General features: G+C 41.4%; 3 protein-coding genes and 1 long non-coding RNA gene across 4 annotated transcripts; 2 read left to right on the top strand and 2 right to left on the bottom strand.

The window, feature by feature from the left end:
* Positions 1–29: 29 nt before the first annotated feature.
* LOC125884314 (uncharacterized) lies at positions 30–2,340 on the bottom strand. Its single transcript, XR_007448686.1, has 3 exons — positions 2,219–2,340; positions 615–659; positions 30–71 (listed from the first exon to the last, which is right to left on the bottom strand). It is a non-coding gene; the product is annotated as an uncharacterized LOC125884314 (long non-coding RNA).
* Positions 1,578–4,858, top strand: LOC125884312 (gamete and mating-type specific protein A-like). The gene is made up of 5 exons (XM_049569210.1): positions 1,578–1,786; positions 3,230–3,468; positions 3,764–3,828; positions 3,923–4,068; positions 4,160–4,858. The coding sequence occupies exons 1-5, from the start codon at positions 1,708–1,710 to the stop codon at positions 4,243–4,245; spliced, it is 615 nt and encodes a 204-aa protein (XP_049425167.1). The 5' UTR covers positions 1,578–1,707; the 3' UTR covers positions 4,246–4,858.
* Positions 4,859–7,682: 2,824 nt separating this feature from the next.
* LOC125884229 (claudin domain-containing protein 1-like) lies at positions 7,683–13,401 on the top strand. The gene is made up of 4 exons (XM_049569085.1): positions 7,683–8,552; positions 10,593–10,700; positions 10,945–11,082; positions 12,760–13,401. Exons 1-4 carry the CDS (start codon positions 8,261–8,263, stop codon positions 12,978–12,980), a joined length of 759 nt encoding a protein of 252 aa, XP_049425042.1. The 5' UTR covers positions 7,683–8,260; the 3' UTR covers positions 12,981–13,401.
* Positions 13,402–14,551: 1,150 nt separating this feature from the next.
* LOC125884228 (N-acyl-aromatic-L-amino acid amidohydrolase (carboxylate-forming) B-like) lies at positions 14,552–19,128 on the bottom strand. The gene is made up of 6 exons (XM_049569084.1): positions 18,884–19,128; positions 18,599–18,794; positions 18,367–18,460; positions 18,165–18,272; positions 17,928–18,040; positions 14,552–15,823 (listed from the first exon to the last, which is right to left on the bottom strand). The coding sequence occupies exons 1-6, from the start codon at positions 19,126–19,128 to the stop codon at positions 15,578–15,580; spliced, it is 1,002 nt and encodes a 333-aa protein (XP_049425041.1). The 3' UTR covers positions 14,552–15,577.
* Positions 19,129–20,463: the final 1,335 nt, after the last annotated feature.

Below are 20,463 nucleotides of genomic sequence, written 5' to 3'. Positions count from 1 at the left end.
GACTGCTGCAACTACAACTGCAGCTACAACAACTGCTGCACCTGCCACTACTGCTGCAACAACTGCTGCAACTACACCTGCTGCACCTCCAACTACTGCTGCAACAACTGCTGCAACTACAACTGCTGCACCTACCACTGCTGCACCTGCCACTACTGCTGCAACAACTACTGCAACTACACCTACTGCAACTACAACTGCAGCACCTGCAACTGCCGCTGCAACAACTGTTGCACCTGCCACGACTGTGGCAACAACTGCTGTAACTACAACTGCTGCACCTACCACTGCTGTTCCTGCGACTACTGCTGCAACAACTGCCGCAACTACAACTGCAGCGCCCACAACTGCTGCAACTACCATTGTTGCACCTACAACTGTCGCTACAACAACTGCTGCACCTGCCACTACTGCTGCAACTACAACTGCTGCAACTACAACTGCAGCACCTACCACTGCTCCACCTCCAACAGCTGCACCTACAAGTGCCGCTCCAACAACTGCCCCACCTCCAACAGCTGCACCTACAACTGCCGCTCCAACAACTGCCCCACCTCCAACAGCTGCACCTACAAGTGCCGCTCCAACAACTGCCCCACCTCCAACAGCTGCACCTACAACAGCTGCACCTACAACTGCCGCTCCAACAACTGCTGCACCTACAACTGCTGCACCTACAACTGCAGCTCCTACAACTGCCGCTCCAACAACTGCTGCACCTACAACAGCTGCACCTACAACTGCTGCACCCACAACAGCTGCACCTACAACTGCCGCACCTACAACTGTTGCACCGACAACGGCAGCTCCTACTACTGCAGCTCCAACAACTGTTGCACCCACAACAGCTGCACCTACAACTGCCGCACCCACAACTGTTGCACCCACAACAGTTGCACCTACAACTGCTGCATCCACAACTGTTGCACCCACAACAGCTGCACCTACAACTGCTGCACCTACAACTGTTGCACCGACAACTGCTGCACCTACAACTGCCGCTCCAACAACTGCTGTACCTTCAACTGCTGCACCTACGACTGCATCACACACAACTGCCGCACCTACAACAGTAGCACCTACAACTGCCGCTTCAACAACTACTGCACCTTCCACTGCAGCTACTGAACTTGTCTATCAACTCTCAGCAGAGTTGTTAGGAGAAACATTTTCAGGGGACCTCAATGACAGCAACAGCGCTAGATTCAAAGCACTTGCAAAACAAGTTGTCGATACAGTGAGTTCATATTGTGATTGTAAATTAGTAATTAGCTGTGTCATTGTTGTAACCAATGTATTGGACAGATTGGTTAACTTAAAACACAAAACTGTTAAGATCAACGTCCAGTTTTAGAAACTTGTAAGTTTTGGGGTTTTTATATGATTAGAAAATCAGCTTTAAATGTCCTCAAGCTTTTCTGATGTTTTTTCTCTTTTTGCAGTGTTTTCAGATATACAGGAACAAATTTCCGGACTTTGTTGACTGCATTGTCACAAAGTTCAGGTAAAAGTATTTGTGTGTTTTTTCCAACGGTGGCTAAGTGATTTACCTTTTAGAGGATTTAGAATAAATATTTAACACTTGTCCCATCTGGTTTTTTACGAAACAGTGCCCTCGGTACATCACGAGCAGAAGGAGTTCGAGCCGAATTTAACGTTGTCTTCAATCAGAACGCTACAGATCCCCCATCAAATAATGAGGTTTTTATGACCCTCCAGACTGCAGTGAGTGATCCCACCAACTCCTTCAACGTGAGCATAAATCCCAGCTCAGTCACCGTAGTAGGTAAGTAAACAAATGTTTCACTCTCATCAGTATGTAAAACAGTGTACATGTGCTGCTCATGCTCTGTTTATGAAGTCACAAACTAAATTATGTTGCTTGGCAAAATTCATGAAGAAAACTTCAGCGTTGTGCAGTTTTATTGATGCAGGATGAGCTACTGTCTGAGCTACCTTGTCCTGAGTAAGACTTCTGGCAAAGTAAACTTTAAGGGCCTTTTATAATTGTTGTTATAAATCTGTGAAACTGACACTGAAGTCAGTTTGACATCAAGCAAGAAAAAAAGATTTTGGTTTGGGAACCTACGCTCATTTACATATTCTTACATGACTTTTACAGCAGGCCCAGTTGCAACTCCAACTACAACTGCTGCACCTACATCTGCTGCACCTACAACTACTGCACCTACAACTGTTGCACCTACAACTACTGCACCTACCACTGCAGCTGCTGAACTTGTCTATCAACTCTCAGCAGACTTGTCAGGAGAAACATTTTCAGAGGACCTCAATGACCGCAACAGCACTAGATTCAAAGCACTTGCAAAACGAGTTGAAGCTACAGTGAGTTCATATTGTGATTATAAATTAGTAATTAACTGTGTCATTGTTGTAACCAATGTATTGGACAGATATGTTTGCTTAAAACACAAAACTGTTGAGATCAAAATCCATTTTTAGAAACTTGTCATTTCTGTGTTTTTATATGATTAGAATATCAGCTTTAAATGTCCTCAAACTTTTCTGATGTTTTTTCTCTGTTTGCAGTGTATTCAGATATACGAGCCGAAATTTCCAGACTTTGATAACTGCACTGTGACAAATTTCAGGTATAAATATTTTGTGTTTTATTTTCTGACATTGGTTCACTGATTTACTTTTTGGAGGATTTCGAATAAATATTTAACACTTGTCCCACCTGTTTTTTTATGAAACAGTCGCCCTACATCACGAGCAGAAGGAGTTCGAGCCGAATTTAACGTTGTCTTCAATCAGAACACTACAGATCCCCCATCAAATAATGAGGTTTCTATGACCCTCCGGACTGCAGTGAGCAATCCCAACAACTCCTTCAACGTGATCATAAATCCCAGCTCAGTCACCGTAGTAGGTAAGTTAACAAATGTTTCACTCTAATCATTATGAAAAACAGTGTACATGTGCTGCTCATGCTTTGTTTATGAAGTCACAAACTAAATTATGTTGCTTGGCAAGATTCATAAAGAAAACTTAAGTGTTGTGCAGTTTTATTGATGCAGGATGAGCTACTGTCTGAGCTACCTTGTACTGAGTAAGATTTCTGGCAAAGCGAACTTTAAGAGCCTTTTATAATTGTTGTTATATATCTGTGAAACTGACACTAAAGTCATTTTGACATCAAGCAAGAAAAAAAGATTTTGGTTTGGGAACCTACACTCATTTACATATTCTTATATGACTTTTACAGCAGGCCCAGTTGCAACTCCAACTACAACTGCTGCACCTACCACTGCCGCAGCTACTACTGCTGCACCTACAACTGCTGCCCCTACAACTGCTGCACCTACAACTGCTGCACCTACAACTGCTGCACCTACAACTGTAGCAAGGCTAACTTTCAGATCTGTTCGGGACACATTTACAAACGACTTGCTGAATTCATCTTCTGCAGCTTTTATGAATCGAGCTACAATGATAGTAAACCAGGTAAGTTTCAATTTTCCTCAAAAAGCTCATGCATGTGCTCAAAAAGTGGAGCACTTACTCTGTCTTCATACTAAAGGATCACATTTTCAAATTCCCAAAATAACTGATAACAAAAGCATCAAGGAGAATATATTAATGCACATAAAGCTCCACCTCCTGCTTACTCTACAACTTCTCACGTCTCCGGACATACAGTGTTTCACATGTAAACACACTTGCACACAGTTCAGTGTTTCAAGGCAAAAATAAAAGCAAACATTGTATTTTAAATACAACTTGTTTTCTGTTTCTGCAGCTTACACCTATTTTCCAAAGGGAATTCCCTACCGGCTTTAAATCCTTGAATGTGGTGTCATTCAGGTAATTCTTTAAAGATTTCTGTGTTACAGTATAAGAACAGTAGCATGAATCTAATATTTGGCACTTTTTCTTTTGCTTGTTTCTTCTTCTGCAGCAATGGATCCATCATCAACACTGTTGACTCTGTCTTTGAAAGCACATCTGCTCCCAATGACACTCAGATTGTAAGTGCGTTGACCAGCGCTTCAGCCGTCACCACCTTTGACATTGAAACCAGCTCCATCACTGTGAATGGCATATGTAAGCAATACTGAGTGCTGCTTGATCATTATTTTCAAAAGTCACACAACTGTTAAACTAATGTCCTGTTTCTTTTATTCCTCATTTATAGCTTCAAGTGGAGTAAGCCACAAGATCAGTCTGGTCACGGCATGCTGCCTGGTACTGTTGTCATGGCTACTGTCCAGCCAGCAATAACATCAGTGCTGATATCTATCTGAATTGCCACCAGAACATTACTGCCATCACTGGTATGAAAAAGGACTATGTTGTCAGTAAAAATCCATGATTCATTATTGTCTAAGTCTTGTACAGCTTCAGATGATTTAACCATCAAATTGAACTTTCCACTGACCGGACAAAGTCATGACAGTGGATTAGGTATGTCTGTCGAACTCAACACACTTCTGTGTGGGAATGTCCAGGATCCTCGGCCAGACAGAATGACACAGCCAACTTTAAGCACCTGGTCCACTGAGTCATCGCTAGAATAATAAACAAAAAAATATACCATTAAGCCCTGGGATGTCAGAAAATAAAGTGCTACAGCAATATTTTACTTAGTGACAGTTACTAATTCTGTTTTGTTTAGTCATGCCAAACAAGTAATCAAGTCCAAGAACACAAGTGAAACCAGCTGCATTGAAAGGTAAAACCTTAAATCACTCTAACCATTGTCTGAAAACAGCTGCAGATTTATTTTAATACATGCAGATTGAGCAATGTCTCCTCTTTAAGAAAAAAAAAAGATAGGTCTTTGTAATTTGTATAAGATCATTCAAAATGGCGTAGTTTTACTTTGAGCTTAAAAGTGTGCGCAAATATTTCCCTAGTCTACAAATGCATGTAAAATTGATGTTAAGGTTTAACTAGATACTGTAGCATGGTATAACATGACATAGCAATAACAGAGAGCATATTGTAAAAGGAACAAGTGTTTCCAATGAAATGAAGGAACACCTGCAGCTCATAGTGAGCCATGGTGAGGTATGATTTATATATATACACATATATATGTCAAAACAATGCACTGTCAGTATTCTGATTTATACAAGGTGTATTTATGTAATCATGTATAGCTGTATTCTGTGAGATTTCTTCATTTAACTTAACTAAGTTTAACTTTACAATGATCAGAATACAGATTCTTTGAAAACTTCAAATTGTCTCGTGTGATGTTTTGGTGGGTAAATAGAAAATGCATCACTGTATGTTTAATGTCCGGAGCTTTAAATAGTGAAGTGATGTTTACTGATAATCAAACCCTGCCGTGTGATTTTGTATGATTAAATTTTACAAAAGTGTCTTAGAATCAGTTGCTCTCAGCGAATCAGGTGTGTTCAGAAAGCGATAATTGGAAGTGGCGCACACTTTACTTTGGCTATGAGATTCATATTTGTTCAAACACCACCACACAGTCTGAGAGAAACATTGTTCTTCAGTCACCTCTAACACAGAATAACCACCAGCATCAAAACCAGCATCAGTCATTGTCAAAGTTTCAAAAAGTTAAGTTAACTTCAAAAAATATGTTGCAAAGACCTACGACAGTCACAGTAATAATAATGTTTACCAGAAATCTTCTTAGAAGCTTGAAATTTTTTTTAATTGACAAGGAAGCCACTTCATGGGTTCAAAGGATATTCGAGTGGTCAATAAAGAAAAAATAAAGGTGCAGATGACTTTCACAAAATTACCAAAAAAATTAAATTGTGAATTTGTGACACAAGTGCTCATAAGATAGTTGTTGAGATAATTCCTTGCAAGGGACACTTTTGTCTTTATTGTCAGTAACAGAAAGCAAAAACTTTTGGTAAGAGAGCAAAGACTATGGGCTTATAGTGGTTTACATCTGCAGTCCTTACAAACTTTACTTCTGAACAGTTATTATACTGCCTAACAAAAAGTAACCATACACTCAACAAAGGAAACTGTCCCACTTTTAAAAGTGGCTATGCAGGTAATCTTTATGAGCAGCAATCATAACCCATACTTTGGTTGTTTTGTTAAGTGGTAACCTCTAGAGGCCATAGCAATTATTACTGGAGTCAGAGAGGAACTCAGGCGACGTAGTAGACAGAGCTGGGATGGGTCAAAGAAACACAGCACTCTGATCCAGGGCTTAGCAAACTTACACCCTGTTGTGTTGCGCAGCTACGCTGCTTTTTAATATGAAGGGTTTAATTCAATTCATATTAAATGGGCTTTATTGGCATGGAAAACATCCACTGCCAGAGCAAGTGTGACAGAAAAACAAAACTTGTGTGTACAGTGAGTACATTTCTACCAGAATTTGGGTAATATACATGTCGCTGCTGATTGGGTACACCTGTGACAAAGGAGAGAAAACACAGGCTTAAAGCCCGTCGCAAACCATCTCACATGGTTTTGAGGAAATGCTTTGAGTGAGAGGTTGTCTGCCAGCAGTGTCCTCAGCTCTCAGTCAGATCCACTCCTCGCTCCTCGACAGTGCCAGCCTCTCATCCAAATATGGTCACTTCTGGCTCCAAAAAGATAAGAATGATCAAAATGCCAAACTCCAGGCTTTAAAATGGGAGTCCACAATCCAATGGATGATGTCACAGTAGTTACATCCATTATTTTATACAGTGTCGCATTCAGAGGGTAGAAACATACGACCTATGTGGCCAGTTGGGTTAGAGGGCACGTTAGATCTACACCTGTTCCTTCCTCTCACAAAACAGACTTAAAAAAACGAAAACACATTGTTGTTGGGGTTTTTTTTTTCAGTTAAAAATCCCACATGGGGGAATTTCAAATGGCTGATCCCAGTACATTTTAGACTGAACATATACTTGACTCGGGCCAACAAAAGGATGTAGTAAGTTAAGTATATGATTCACTATTTCCCCATCAGGATGTTATTCCTGGCAATCTAACGAAAGTTTTGAGTCAGCATTTTCGTCAAGAATTGCAATATATAAGATATCATTCATTTGGATACATTAAAAAAAAAAACAAATTATACATTTTTAGAGACTTTTCTTTTGGTCTCAAAATTTTGAGGGTACATGGGATGTACTGGGGGACCTTGAACTTTTATAATCCTGGCTACTGCCCTGCTCCTTTAGTGTACTGAGGTCAGCTTTTTATTTGTGAGATGAAGTATATGACACTACTCTTCAAATCTTCTTCCTTTCCGCAGCCCCCTTCAATCTAGGGTACATGTTCTTCGACTACAGCCTGGAATGAAAAATGAAATAATGGTTTATATAATATCCAATGGCCTTTAATTGCTATAAATAGCTCAAAACGATACAAATACTTTTAAATAGCTCTTCTACAGCTGAAACAATTGGTCAAAAAACTGATTAGTTCATCAGTTTTGATCACCATAAACTCAATATGAATATTTGCTTTGTGTCATTAAACTGAATACTACTACTATTATTATTATTATTATTATTATTATTATTATTGCATGCGCAAAATGATTAATCGATCGAAAACAGTCATCAGCTGCAGCCCTGTGGTGATCACAGAGCAGCTTTTTACAATAACTGAAGTTAACCTTGCAAACGTCACCCTGATAATTAAAAACACTGTGTCACGATTTTCATTTTGATGATGTTATGTTTCACTGCTCTCTCAGTAACGTCGATAGAATAAAGCGACCCGAGCATCCAGACTGAGAAAAGGTTATTTTTGTATCTGCTGATCAGCGGAACCGGAAGAGGAAAACGCATGGATTAGTGTGTTTACAACTCACATCATCCTGGGTGTACCCGGCATCACCCTGCCCTCCAAAACAGACCCATGCAATTTGCATTTGCAGGCTGGTGCTACCTAGGATATACCGTAGGATATGTTATAATACAGGCCTGTGTCACTGTCTGTGGTGGGGACTCTTTGTTATTGTATTGCGGACTCGCTGTGTGATAGGCTATCTGTCGCAGCACTGGGCCACCCACCATCTGTGGAAGTGGGACAAGGGAACAGATGGCGCATCCGAGCCGGCCTGCAGGGCTGCTGACGCTGACTGTTAGGACAGCACTGGGGATGAGTACCAATCATTAAAATCAAAGGCTGTCGTTGGCTATTGCGCCGTGTTTTTTGCAGACCTGGCGATGCCAGAGTGACTTGGTTACGAGTGTGTGTCAGCAGGCTTTGCAGATTGACCAAATTGATGCGCGACGACTCGACAACTTGCGTCAACTTAATCCCTTTTGACGTGTGTGTGGCTCGGTGAACAATGGTTGACAACCGCTACGCTACAGCTCTGGTTATCGCCTGTGTGCTGAGCATACTGGCCACCGTGTATCTGTCGGTGGCCATCGGGACGCAGCACTGGTACCAGTATAGCAGCCCCACGGTGCGCGGAGAGGCCAACGTGTCCGAGCTGCGCTCCCTGTATGAGGAGTTCATGGACGGGGAGTTTGATGAGAAGACCTACAGTGACACCCTGTTCCGCCTCAACGGGACTGTGGGCCTCTGGTGGCGATGTGTGCTCGTCCCTGCCAATGCTCACTGGTACAAAGAGCCAGGTATGTTTAACTGACCTAACCTGTCCTAATGACAAATCACTTAGTCATTATGCCAAAGACGCGTTACACTGGAGAGCTGCAGTAACTATGAGCCCCACCTTGTCTCAGGTAGATGCCACCAGGTGTGGTTCAGTCAACAACAGGTCGGAGAGCTGTCACGCTCTCATTGTAGATGCCATCAGCACCACTTTGTGCCTCTCATGTATTATCATTAACACTAGAGTCACTGAACTAAGCTGATTTTCTGAAAAATAAATAACCGGCAAAGGTTTTGGAAAGATATTTAAAGGTCTGATGTGTAGGATATAGGAAATGATATGTAACATTCATAACTGTGTTTTCATGAGTTTATAATCACCTGAAAATAAGAACTGTGGTGTTTTCATCACCTTAAAATGAGCCAGAGCAGGTCCTCTTCCACGGAGTCAGCCATGTTCTACAGCAGACTAGAAGGGACAAATCAAACAGTGGCTCTAGATAGGGTGGGAATCGCCAATACAATATTATCACGGTCACAATACAATATTGTTGGGATTTTAAATATGTTGCAGTATGCTGAGTATTGGGATAAATATATTGCAATACATTGCAAATGATTCAACTGTAAATTATGTCCCCAAGGGAAAACTTTGTCAGCATCTGTTTCATTTAATAAGATAGAGTTTTCAGTCTGTTCATCTCACTTCATTTTATTTGGCTCCCATTTCACAAAGTCTGGACACCCCTGGCCTACTGCCACTAAATCCTACACACTAGACCTTTGATGGGGGTGTTGTGCTTTCTCAAGAAAAATAGTTTAGTGGAGGTGGTAAGCCACCCGCATTCTGTCAGATCTGTCTCATGATTGTCCCTTTCCATGGAAGCCATTTTGACTTGTCACAGTTGGAAAAGCACAGGTGTAGATAATCAGATTAATGATGGCTGAATTCCATTTAGCTGCTCAGGTGTCAGGGTCCTGGTATTGTGCCTGTTGGCTAATTGTCACTGTCACTGGAAAACTCAAACATCATTAGTCCGATCAGTCACACCTGTGCTTTTCCTACAAGGCCTATGACAAGTCAAAATGTCTGCTGTGAGGAAGGCTGTCCAGGGGCCCCAAAAGACTTTATTGTTTTAGTTTACATAGTGGGCATTGTGCTGTGTTTTTTTCCTACTACTGTAGGCAAGGAAGTCAATCATAAAAGTACTAAGGCTGCAACCAACATTTACTCTGATTATTATTATTAGGTCCGACAATTGCTCTCTGCAATAGTGAATTACTGTTCGGTAAATTAAATGTCAGAAAATTGCCCATCATTATTCTCTGAAGCCCAAGTTTGTTTGACCACCAGTCAAAAACCCCCAAATGTTGAGTTTACTATCATAGTGTAAAATAGCCAGTGTTCACATTTGAGAAGTTGGTAACGGTGTGTTTTTGGCATTTTTGAAAATGACTTAAAGGAACAATCGATGATCACAATTGTTGACGAAGAATTTTCTCTCAGTCATAACTCATCTCTAACTCTGTTCACGGCATAAAATACACTTAAAAAATCTGTTTTTCTATGAATCAGCCCATATTATGTACAATTGTAAATATTTCATCTTGACTTAATGGAGAAATAATGGCAACTGTGTTGGTTGCAGTGATAGAGCATTTTAGCTGTCAGCAAACATAACAAAAAATTACTATCTTTATGCATGGTGCTGTTAAAACTAAATATTGATATCAGCTGGAAAAAACATGGATATTCTTTCATCATAAAAAATCAGCATAAAAAAGTATCAACAAAGAAGGGCTGGGTGAAAGATAGAGAAAGTCAAATATCACCATTCCTTATTTTGTTCCCTTAGAGATATCAATTAAAATTTTCAACTTTTTTTGTGCATTTTGAAAAATATATCCATACATACTTGGTCTCTGCAAGTCGACTTTATTCATCTGCTACAGTTTGTCCACAGAAGGTAGAAAATACACACAAGAATTAAAAGAAAAAGTATGTACTATTAGTATATGACATGCTCAGACACTGGCTCTTTGCATTAATAACCTTTTTCCAGATGCCAAGATGATGCTGGAGTGTCGAAGCTTCACTCTACCTCAGCAGTTCACTCCCAAGTATAAAGAACCAGGCAACCACAACAGTGGAGAGGACATGCTGCGCACCTGTAAGTTCAGTCACAAGACGTTTACCCTTATCTAAATATTGTTGCATGAAGCTGTAAGAAAATGTGCACCAGATTCAGCCTGCTCTCTGCGTAGTGCATTAATGATGACCAATATGGGATGTTGAATAATACATTGCCCCCAGTCAAAGCAGCTTCTTCTGTCATGCATAAGAAGGTGAGTAAATGAAAACCTCAGTAACTGTGATGCCCACAGATTCATGCCTCTCTGTGTCTGTGTGCATAGACTTGTGGAGGTGCCAGTTTCTGCTGCCACTGGTGTCCCTGGGTCTGGTTGTGCTGGCAGGCCTGACTGGGTTCTGTGCCTGCCTCTGCCGAAGCCTCACCCCCACCCTTGGCATAGGATTGCTTCACCTGTTGGCTGGTAAGACCTGTTCAGCTGCACCTAACAGCTTACTTGTAACTGTCAGTTTTTACCATATGAGTCATTTAGGTTGTTAGGCTTGGCCAGTTTTCAAGGACCGACATCTGAAAACAAAGTAAATTTAATTGTGTTAATGTAGTTTGAGCTTGAATTGTCCAAGCTTTTGGTTTTTAAGTCTGAGTCACAGCGGCTTCAGTTTGAATCCCAGTGTCAGAAAGCATGTTTAGAATTTAACACGTCCAGTTTATTTAGTTTTATTGTAAATAATCTGGTCAAGCATAAACATACAGCAAATAAAAACTGTGGGAAGACGTTAATTTCCCTAAATCCACTAGTCAGTACACACCTGATAAAAGCAACAGCAGATCTTTCTAAAGGTGACACAGGCAGCTGCTTAGGGTGCCACCTAGAGGCGGACCGCCACCACACCCAAATAAAGGGGATGCTTGCCGAGGGCGCCAAATGTGCTAGGTACGGCACTGGCTAAAAGAGCAAACAAAGTATATTGTTACAGGTTTTTCTAAGTCAAAGATTACACAAAACAGAATCTACAGCCATGCTAGCCTCATTGCGAGGCTGTGCTTTGAGCTAAATGCTAACATCAGCATGCCACCATGCTCAAAATAACAATGCTAACATGCTGACGTTAAGCAGGTATAATGTTCAGTATGGTATAAACATTATAAAACTAACATTTACTCATCAGCAATAAACACAAAGTACAACTAAGGCTGATGGGAATGAGACAAATTGGAGTTTGACCATAGACTGTAGATTGTGTACTCGCATTTCATAGCCTCAAGTTTGGCATTTTGGCTGTCGAAATGGGAGAATTTTGGAGCCAGAAGTGACCATATTTGGGTGATACCTTGCAGACAGCTTTTAACCCTTAAAAAATGTAAATGGATGAGGTATACAAATTGACACCTGTACAGTTGTCATGAATGGGGACGGTAGCTACAGAGACCAAAATAGCTTTTTGTACCAGGCTGTAAACATGTTTATTTCTGCTGTGAAGTTGGGCATTTTAACACTGACTCGCTTTTGGAGCCAGCCTGATGTAGCCATATGAGGACCTGCAGTTTTTAGCACTTCCGCAGCTTTATTTTTCAACCCCGGAGGTTGCTATTTGATACTGGCCTGATGATGTAGTTAGATTAAAAGTCATAGGATCACCAGAGACTGAAGGATTCATCCTCCAGGGACCTTGGGTGTCTGTACAAACTTTCATGGCAACTCATCTGATCGTTCAGTATGGACCAAAGTGGTGCACCAACTCACTGACATTGCCATCGCTCAAGCCAAGCATCGAGTGTGGCTAGAAGAATCACTGGGCTACTTAATGTCAAATTCCATTACAAGATAACGAAACAGTCAAGTTGTTTGCAAGGAGCATACTGAATGTTGCAACTGAAATGTTTTGGCACAGGCCTTTCTTAGTCATTCCAGTCATGCCAGTTTGAAGTCAGTTGGCAGCGTCATGATCACACCTTAGCTGGAATCTATTCATTGTGCACCTGGGGCAGATGCGTGGAAGGCATCACAAGTTCTTTGTTTTTTTTTACAGCCTACGTCTTTGTTTCAGTGTATTTCAGCTCATTGTTTGGGTTTTATTGCCAAAAAAAAAAAAAAAAAAAAAAAAAAAGTAAAAACACCCCCTCATTTTGTGCCCTACAGGCCTCTGCACCTTGGCCACAGTGTGCTGCTACCTGGCAGGGATGGATCTGCTCCACAGGGTGTCAATGCTGCCTGATAAGGTGGATGGCTCTCTGGGCTGGTCCCTCTACTTGGCCCTCATTTCTTCGCCACTTCACATGATGGCCGCCGCGCTGCTGGTGTGGGCGGCACGCAGCCACAGTCAGAACTACTACCGCATGACCGCCTACCGGGTGGCATAGACTAAGATTCAGCTCTGGATCTCTGCCCTCTTTAAATTCATACCCCACTCTGTCACCAAGATGCATTTTATAATGATCTCAGAGGAACGGGATGTGGGTTAATCTGTGCGTTTTGCCCTCTGATGGATTAAAGTGCATGTCCTATGTCGTCATGACCCTATCTGCTGCATTAAAAGATTTGATTTTTATCTCTCTCTATGGGTTACAGAATTGGTTTGAAAAAGGTCAAGCAGAAAGATCTATATGCCACAACATATGTCAGCTTCAGAGTAACTTAACACCAAGCTGAGAAGCATTAGCTGTGTCCCAGTTTCATATTACACAGTTACTTCCAGGTTCTGTATATCTAGTACGCTCACATCGGAAAGGAATATTGTGTTCCTGTTGCCCTTAACACAATGTTATCACAATAGCAGAGGCATACCTATATGCATGACATATCTTCAAACAATTTGACCTGATAAAGATCTGACTAGAATCACAACGGTGTCAATTTAAAAAATATTAGTTTTTTGGAGTTTGAGCAATCTAGAAGCAGAAATGACCCAAATCATAACAAACAGGAATTTGTAATTGAAGTGTACTCATTGTACAATGTAATGCACAAAGCAAACAGAAGTTTGCCGGGAAAAGATTTAATTAAATTGTGGACAATTGGAGATTTTTTCATAAACCAAAAAACAAAGAATTAAATATTTGACCACACAGCTCTTTAAAGTGGAAACAGACAAGTTTTTGTTTTCTTAAACTTATCATTATAAAGCCAATGTTGATTGCACAATGTAATGGCTGTCTGCCACAATACTGACACTATCTGTGTTTAAATTTGTTTCCTATTGGCCTCGCTTTAACTTTGTGGTTTCCTCATGCCCCTGGGTACGATCTCCCTGGAAAATGAAGGCTCGATTTACAGCAAAAAAAACAAAGTGTGTCAACTATTGAACAACCAAAACAGGAAGAGGATAGCACTTTTTGTTCTCCTCTGTAGCTTTCTCCAGTTGCCAAAGAGTATCATTGTACATTCTTTGCAGTTACTATCGCCAGTAGTGAAAATGGCGGACTGCGGAACAACCAAAGAAACTGTGGTAGTTTCCAGGCTCTGAGGCAAACAGAAAGTGATCCAAATGTCTAGTACCATTTGAAAATGCTGTTTCTCTGTTTCCACGTTAACCAGCAGGGGTGTTTGAAAGTTGCAAATTGATTTGATATCATAGAGATCTTTATTTACAGTAGCACATCATATTTATCAGATTGGGGTGTGGAGCTGGGACACATCTTTTGTTTCACCGACCTTTTCTGTTTGAAACTTCCAAAGCTTTTGCACCACTGATCACACCCAGAGTCACAGTCGGGTGTGGTGGCGCTTCCCCTCGTTGCCCTTTTGAAAACACCTGGCAGTGAGGTACAAGCGCACTAGACACACCCTGAAGATGCTTCTCTAGAAATGCAGCAAGACAAAAACCTCGTACGCATCCATTAGATATTTATTATGACAGGTTTGCTGTTGTGCAATCAGTCCTTTACTTCGGCTGCTTCAAAACATAGTCGGGATATATGGGCATAAATGAGGCAAGACAATGACTATTATGTGTACATATTCCTGTTGTTACACAAAGATTTACATCCCTTTTTTTTTTTAACCTAAGTGACATGTATTGATTTATTCATGGCCATTATTGAGGTCAGACTGTGTTTGTTTATGATTTGTTTACCCCCAATGCACTGTTTTCTTTATTCTCAAGCATTTTGTAACGTTTTGACTGATTTTGTAGGCTTTTGTAGAAAAGATCAAAAAGTTCTAATTTTTTCAGCATAGTCGTCGTTTTTCACCATTTTGTTTTGTTCCCCTTTACATGCGCATATATATTGGTTTCCTTTTGTGAATTCAGTTGTTTGTTATTATTTATTTGGTTGATATTTTTTCATTTTATTTTTTATTAATTTGCTACCGTCATTTCATTTCAACAGGATTTAAGGGAAACAGTGTTTCCCTGTTAGGCATTATGAATGTAATTTAAAGGCCATATTGTGACAAGCTACAGTATTCCTTTGCACTTAAATTATTTTTTAACATATCCTGAATATTGCTGTAGTGGTCAGTAGTGAATTTCTATTTTTTGAAGATGTATGTGTCCCAAAAATAAAATGAATTCAAAAACATATGACCTTAAAAAACTATGCTATGTATGTTTCCAGAAATATATAAATTGCCACCAGTCACACCAATAAAACTAAAGAATGTCTGTGAAATGATGCACTGTGTGTGGTCTGATGGGTCTTGTGATAAATCAGATTGTATTTTGCATATTCAGCCTTGTAATTCAAGAAATTGTTCTATCCCTGAACCCACTGTAGCGTAAATATAAACAGCAAATGTCCATGTATGACTGTGCTTTTGTGAATCTACAGTGAATGTGTTGTTCACTCTCCAGTTGTGAGCTGAAACGGTTAATAACTGTACACTTAAATATAGTGTGTAAGTGAGCGTACACGTGCGTGTTCCAAGCAACTGCTGTTGTTCCAATAAAAGCTTTTTTGTAAAAATGACTGCATCGTCACATCAGTCTCATCATGCTGGCCGTGGTAAAGGTCCATCCTCACTCCTCTTCCTCTGATGCAAATTCCTGTTGGTGCGCTTGTTGCTCCTGCTCTGTCTGCACCCGGATTGCAGGTATCATCACGCGCGTTTTTCTCGCCAGGGTGAGAGCGATGCCCTTCTCGTAATAAGCACATTCATTGATGAAGAAAGGATAAAGAGGTTCTTTGCCTTTATACCTCACAGTTTCACCTGAAAAAGTCTGGAACAGCGGGTCTTCAGGGTGGAGCAGGCAGAAGTCTCGGTCCTGTGGGGGAGGACAGCCAGTTAGGATGATTACTGATGAGAAACAAGGCAGTCCCCACTTGTATATGTGAGGCTTTAAAGCAGCTGGGCAGCAAAACACACTGTATACTGTAGCTGTTGGAGAAGTGGTCACAAAAACCGCTAACTGAGTAAAAGAAAAAAATTTAAATTCAGTGTTTTAGGAAAGTTGCTAGTTAGATGAGAAGTTCAACATATATGGCAGAGTGGGAACTGTTCATTTGGCGTTTCTCAAAGTCAAGGATCCTCCCTTGGTAGGACGAGTCCTTCCAAGAACAAGATTTGTGGGTACTTTATAACAATGAGCAGGAATTCATTTGGTCTCAAAAAGTTTGATTGATTTCCATTTTACCACTTCCAGGGATTTAGTACTGGACTTCCATGAAGCCTGAAAAAACAATTTGAAAACATGATCCAGGTTTTCCTTTTGATGCACCAGCAACCAGCCATTTAAAATCAATAGTTAGTTAGCAATGGCCTAAAGGTCCCTCATGGTTGGATGCCCTGATCAAAAATCACTAAACTGCAGTGACACTTTAAACCTCAGTGACTCACAGGATGGCTGCCACATGCCTCATACCAACCGAACAACCCTTAAAATGACCACAGATCTTAATCAGCCCTTATGTAACAGTTTCAACAGACTAAACTGTGAAGTGCTGCTTGTCCATGAAAAGGCAGCCACTCAGACTGTGACAAAGCACATTATTATCAGGCTCTATTATACCTGAAACGGTTTCCACACAGTGTCAGCTGCGGCATCATCAATGTCTCACAATTAGATTGTTATCATCATTTCTCGTATCCTGTTCAGACTGTGCATTTCTCTTCTTGTAATGTGTGACGTGTTAAGGAAGAGAAAAAAAACAGATCCCCAGTTCTGTACAGATTTTTACATACGAACATAGATGCACTCTGTGAATTGCTGGTAATTGTAGCATAGCACTCACTACCCTGCGCTTTCATCAATATGCTGCACCAGCATTTCAATTTTTGAACTTATTACAACACAAAAAAGTTAGGATCAGTTAGATATCATTCTCAGAAAGATGTAATTTGCTACTGAGGATAGGGGAAATAGGAAACCCCAGTAAATGTTTAATTATTATTTAAATATTGTAAAATCTCCATTATACTGAATATTATCCTTGCCTGTATCCAAATAAAATTTTTATGTGTTCAGCGGACCTGCTGTGTGCCAACGAAAAGACTTTCTAGGTCAGTGGTTTCCAACTGGTCCAGCCACAGGATCCAGATCAAGGTCAACACAGGTTAATACTTTCATGCTTGTGTTTGGCCATGTCGCCCAGCTAGTTTGCTGCCTCTGTTGAGTAACTGTCTGTGACTCACTCGCTCTGCAGCAGGACACTGCACTTAAAAATAAAAGCTCTGTGACAGACATGTACTGTACTTAAAAATAAAGTGCATTTTACAAAATTGTTTGCTAGTCGCTTGCGGTCCATTCAGAATGGACCCATGACCCAATTTTGGACCACAACCCACCAGTTGGGAGCCACTGCTCTAAGTTAGCGTGTGGCAATTGAACACTCTCTGTAAATAATACCAAACTGCATAATTCTTTCTGTACGCTGTGCAAGGGAGTGATTACAAAATTCAAATCAGAGACATGTAAAATTAAGTGTCGCTAACAAAAAAAGAAAAAAAGACTTGATGTCCAATTGAGTTTCTGGTCGTAAAAAGATTTACTGGATGTCACAGCTTATGTAAAATGCCAGCAGTTAATTACAGCTAATTCATACTGGTATGAAAATCATGTTGTGGACGTCATGATTGCTGTTTGGTATGAAGCCACTTACAGGAAAAGGCCCAACCCTGTGTTATAAACACACACACACACACACGTACACTTTTTTATTTTTCTAAAGACAAAGGCTTTGCTCCTCTATTGTTCATGTCTAAAGCAGGCGTGTACATTCGTGTTAGGTAATTTGTAAAAGTTGTTGTCTTATTCTATCCACTCCCTGCTTTATTCAAAATTAATTCATTAGGCTCAGCTGCATTTACATCCGCCAAAGGACAACTTCTTTCATTAAAGCATGAAGCCTCACATGCGTTTCAGACAGTACCTGGAGTTGAGGATGAATGGCTGCTGTGATGTTATGAGTTTCCCTGTCCCTTGGGTAGTCGATGTGTTTAATCATGGTGAACACATCCACAAATCCTCCTTCAAAAATAGTACCTGGAAATAAAAGACAGATTTACAACAAGATTCCCCCCCCAGAAAAAGTCTTCAAAGTTTGCAAGATTTGTGAGATTTCGGAGTGGTGTAGCGAAGCAAATTGGTAACCTGGGCTTAATTGCACCTGAGTTGAAGGAACGGACCCAATCGAGCATGTGCTGCACGCCAACTTTCATTGCCGTGTAGATGTTTGACCTCACCACACCGTGGGGCTGGGGGCCGATCTCCATGGCTGCAGAAAATAGATTTTAGGTGACATATATGACAGATTACCCAACACTGAAATGCTTTTCATAAGCTAGTGTTACAGTAGATATGAGACTTACCAAAGCCATGTTTTCCCACTGAATCAAGGGAATATGATTCTTCACAGGAGAAGTCAAAATGGATGTACCTCAGTGGAATATCTGGCATCTGCCTCTGAAAATGAAACATCACTCTTGACTTCAGTTTTCTAACATCTCAGTTCTTTGCTTTATTTGAGGTGCACCCAAAGGCTTCTCAAACATGCAGGGTGAACCGATTTTACTTGAGCGTATAGGAAGTGTTTGTGCTTGCCTGCAGGTGTCTGAATATATGCAGGCAGATCCAGTCAACGTCAGAGTACGCGATGAAGCACAGGCCCATGTTGGCGGTGGTGTTGTGGAGGTCGCAAACAAGATCCACCGCCTCGGGACTTCCTTTGGGACCCAGCTTGGCGTTCAGTTCTCGGGATCTGATTATCTCATAGGGGGCGGCGTCTGATAGGGGACCACTGGGAGACAGACAAACAATCTGACCACAGCTCGTCATCATCATCATCAGAACTGTTACCGTGAGCATCGTCACCTCTCCTCGCCTTACTTGAGATTGGCTTTGGTGAAGCAGCGGTTGAGGTCGGTGTCGATGTATCTGCGGCACTGCTGCATGGCCCGCGGGTTCGACAGCACCATCAGCAACGACGGAGACTCTTCCTTTTCCATCACTTTCTTCTCCGCCTTCAGCAGCTCTCTCACCAAGTACACCCCAGACAGCTCGTTGCCATGGGTACCGCCGCACACAGCGACCCGGGGCAACCTTGGCAAAGGCACCAACTGGTCTACCTCCATCTGGGTGAGAGCAGGCAGAGAAACAGTGGAAAAAGTACAAGAATTTGAGTATGTACGCCACAAAAGAAAAGGTGTTTTTTGGTCTTCCTATATCACCCTATATTCTGAATCCAGTTCTGAGCAGTTCTTGTACAGTTTGCATTTTCTCTGCTCATACACCGCTTGTATCTCTTTTTATTCCATATGCAGCAATGTCAAATGATATCAAGTTACACATGTATTATTGATTCCCCTCTTGTTTCACTCAGTGGGAGGTATCAGTTACTCCAGTGTTGATGTCACTGGGCACATTGTAGCCAACAACTGCAACACAAAGCAGAGATATTGATTTGTGAAACCTTACCTCGCCGTTCTGGCTTGCTGGAAACTGTAAAGGGGCAGTTCCGGCTTTAAACCCTAGAAATGTACTGTGCCTCTACAGCAGGACTGAGATTCAAAGTCTGCTTAAAGTCTCTTAACTCGAGGTAAAACAGGGTGAAGTGTCAGCTCCACATTTCACAAACAAGAGATGAAATGACTGACGAGGCATCGTGCTGTACATCTTAGCCAATCTACCCTGTCCCTACCCTTTCTCTTCCCTCTCCCCCTGCCGTTTACCCTCATCCACCCTCTCCCAGGCTTTCATGCAGTTTCACTGATTCAGCATTCCCATCCCTCCCTCTGTACAGGCTGTAGCTGCCTGTTATGCAAACTCTCACCGTCTCTCTACCACCTCTTGTCCACTGCACTGCACTGAACTACACTGTATCGTAGGCAGGGTGTGTCCTGAGTGTGATGTGGTGCATCGGTTGCTTCCCGTGGTCCCAACAGCTGTGAGGTCCGCCAAACTGTAAGCCCCTCCCCAGCTCCCCATCTCTCTCTCTCTCTCTCTCTCTCTCTCTCTGCCCCATGTATAGGATGGTAGGTTCCAGTCTGCCTTTCAGAAAATTGGCTAAAAATAAATCTGCTGGCATGACACAGCAAGAGAGGCGCCCGTGGTGTATACAGTGAAAGAAACAGCTCTTCTCGCAGGGAAAATAAATAGAGAACCAGCTGGTGATTTGAAGAGAACACAGATTTGATCTTAAACTGTAAATACAAGAAGGTTGACTGTTGACGAAAAGTGAGAGCAGCAGGTTTAATCTCATCTTAATACACGTTTTTTCCTTTATTGTGAAAGCTTGAACACTACTGGATTTTAAAGATGGCTACCATCACTGATACATGCATATCAGCTGATGTTGGTTTTTCTATAGCTGCAACCAGCAGCTCTATAGACACTCTGTCGGACAGTCGGTTGGTCTGGATAATGTCCTCACCCTCTGGCGACCACAGGTTTTGACTGAGGAGACTGAT

This window comes from Epinephelus fuscoguttatus, linkage group LG23, assembly GCF_011397635.1.
Source record: "Epinephelus fuscoguttatus linkage group LG23, E.fuscoguttatus.final_Chr_v1".
NCBI lineage: Eukaryota > Metazoa > Chordata > Actinopteri > Perciformes > Serranidae > Epinephelus > Epinephelus fuscoguttatus.
The sequence above is the reverse complement of the archived record's forward strand: the minus strand, read 5'-3'. Positions and strand labels throughout refer to the sequence as shown.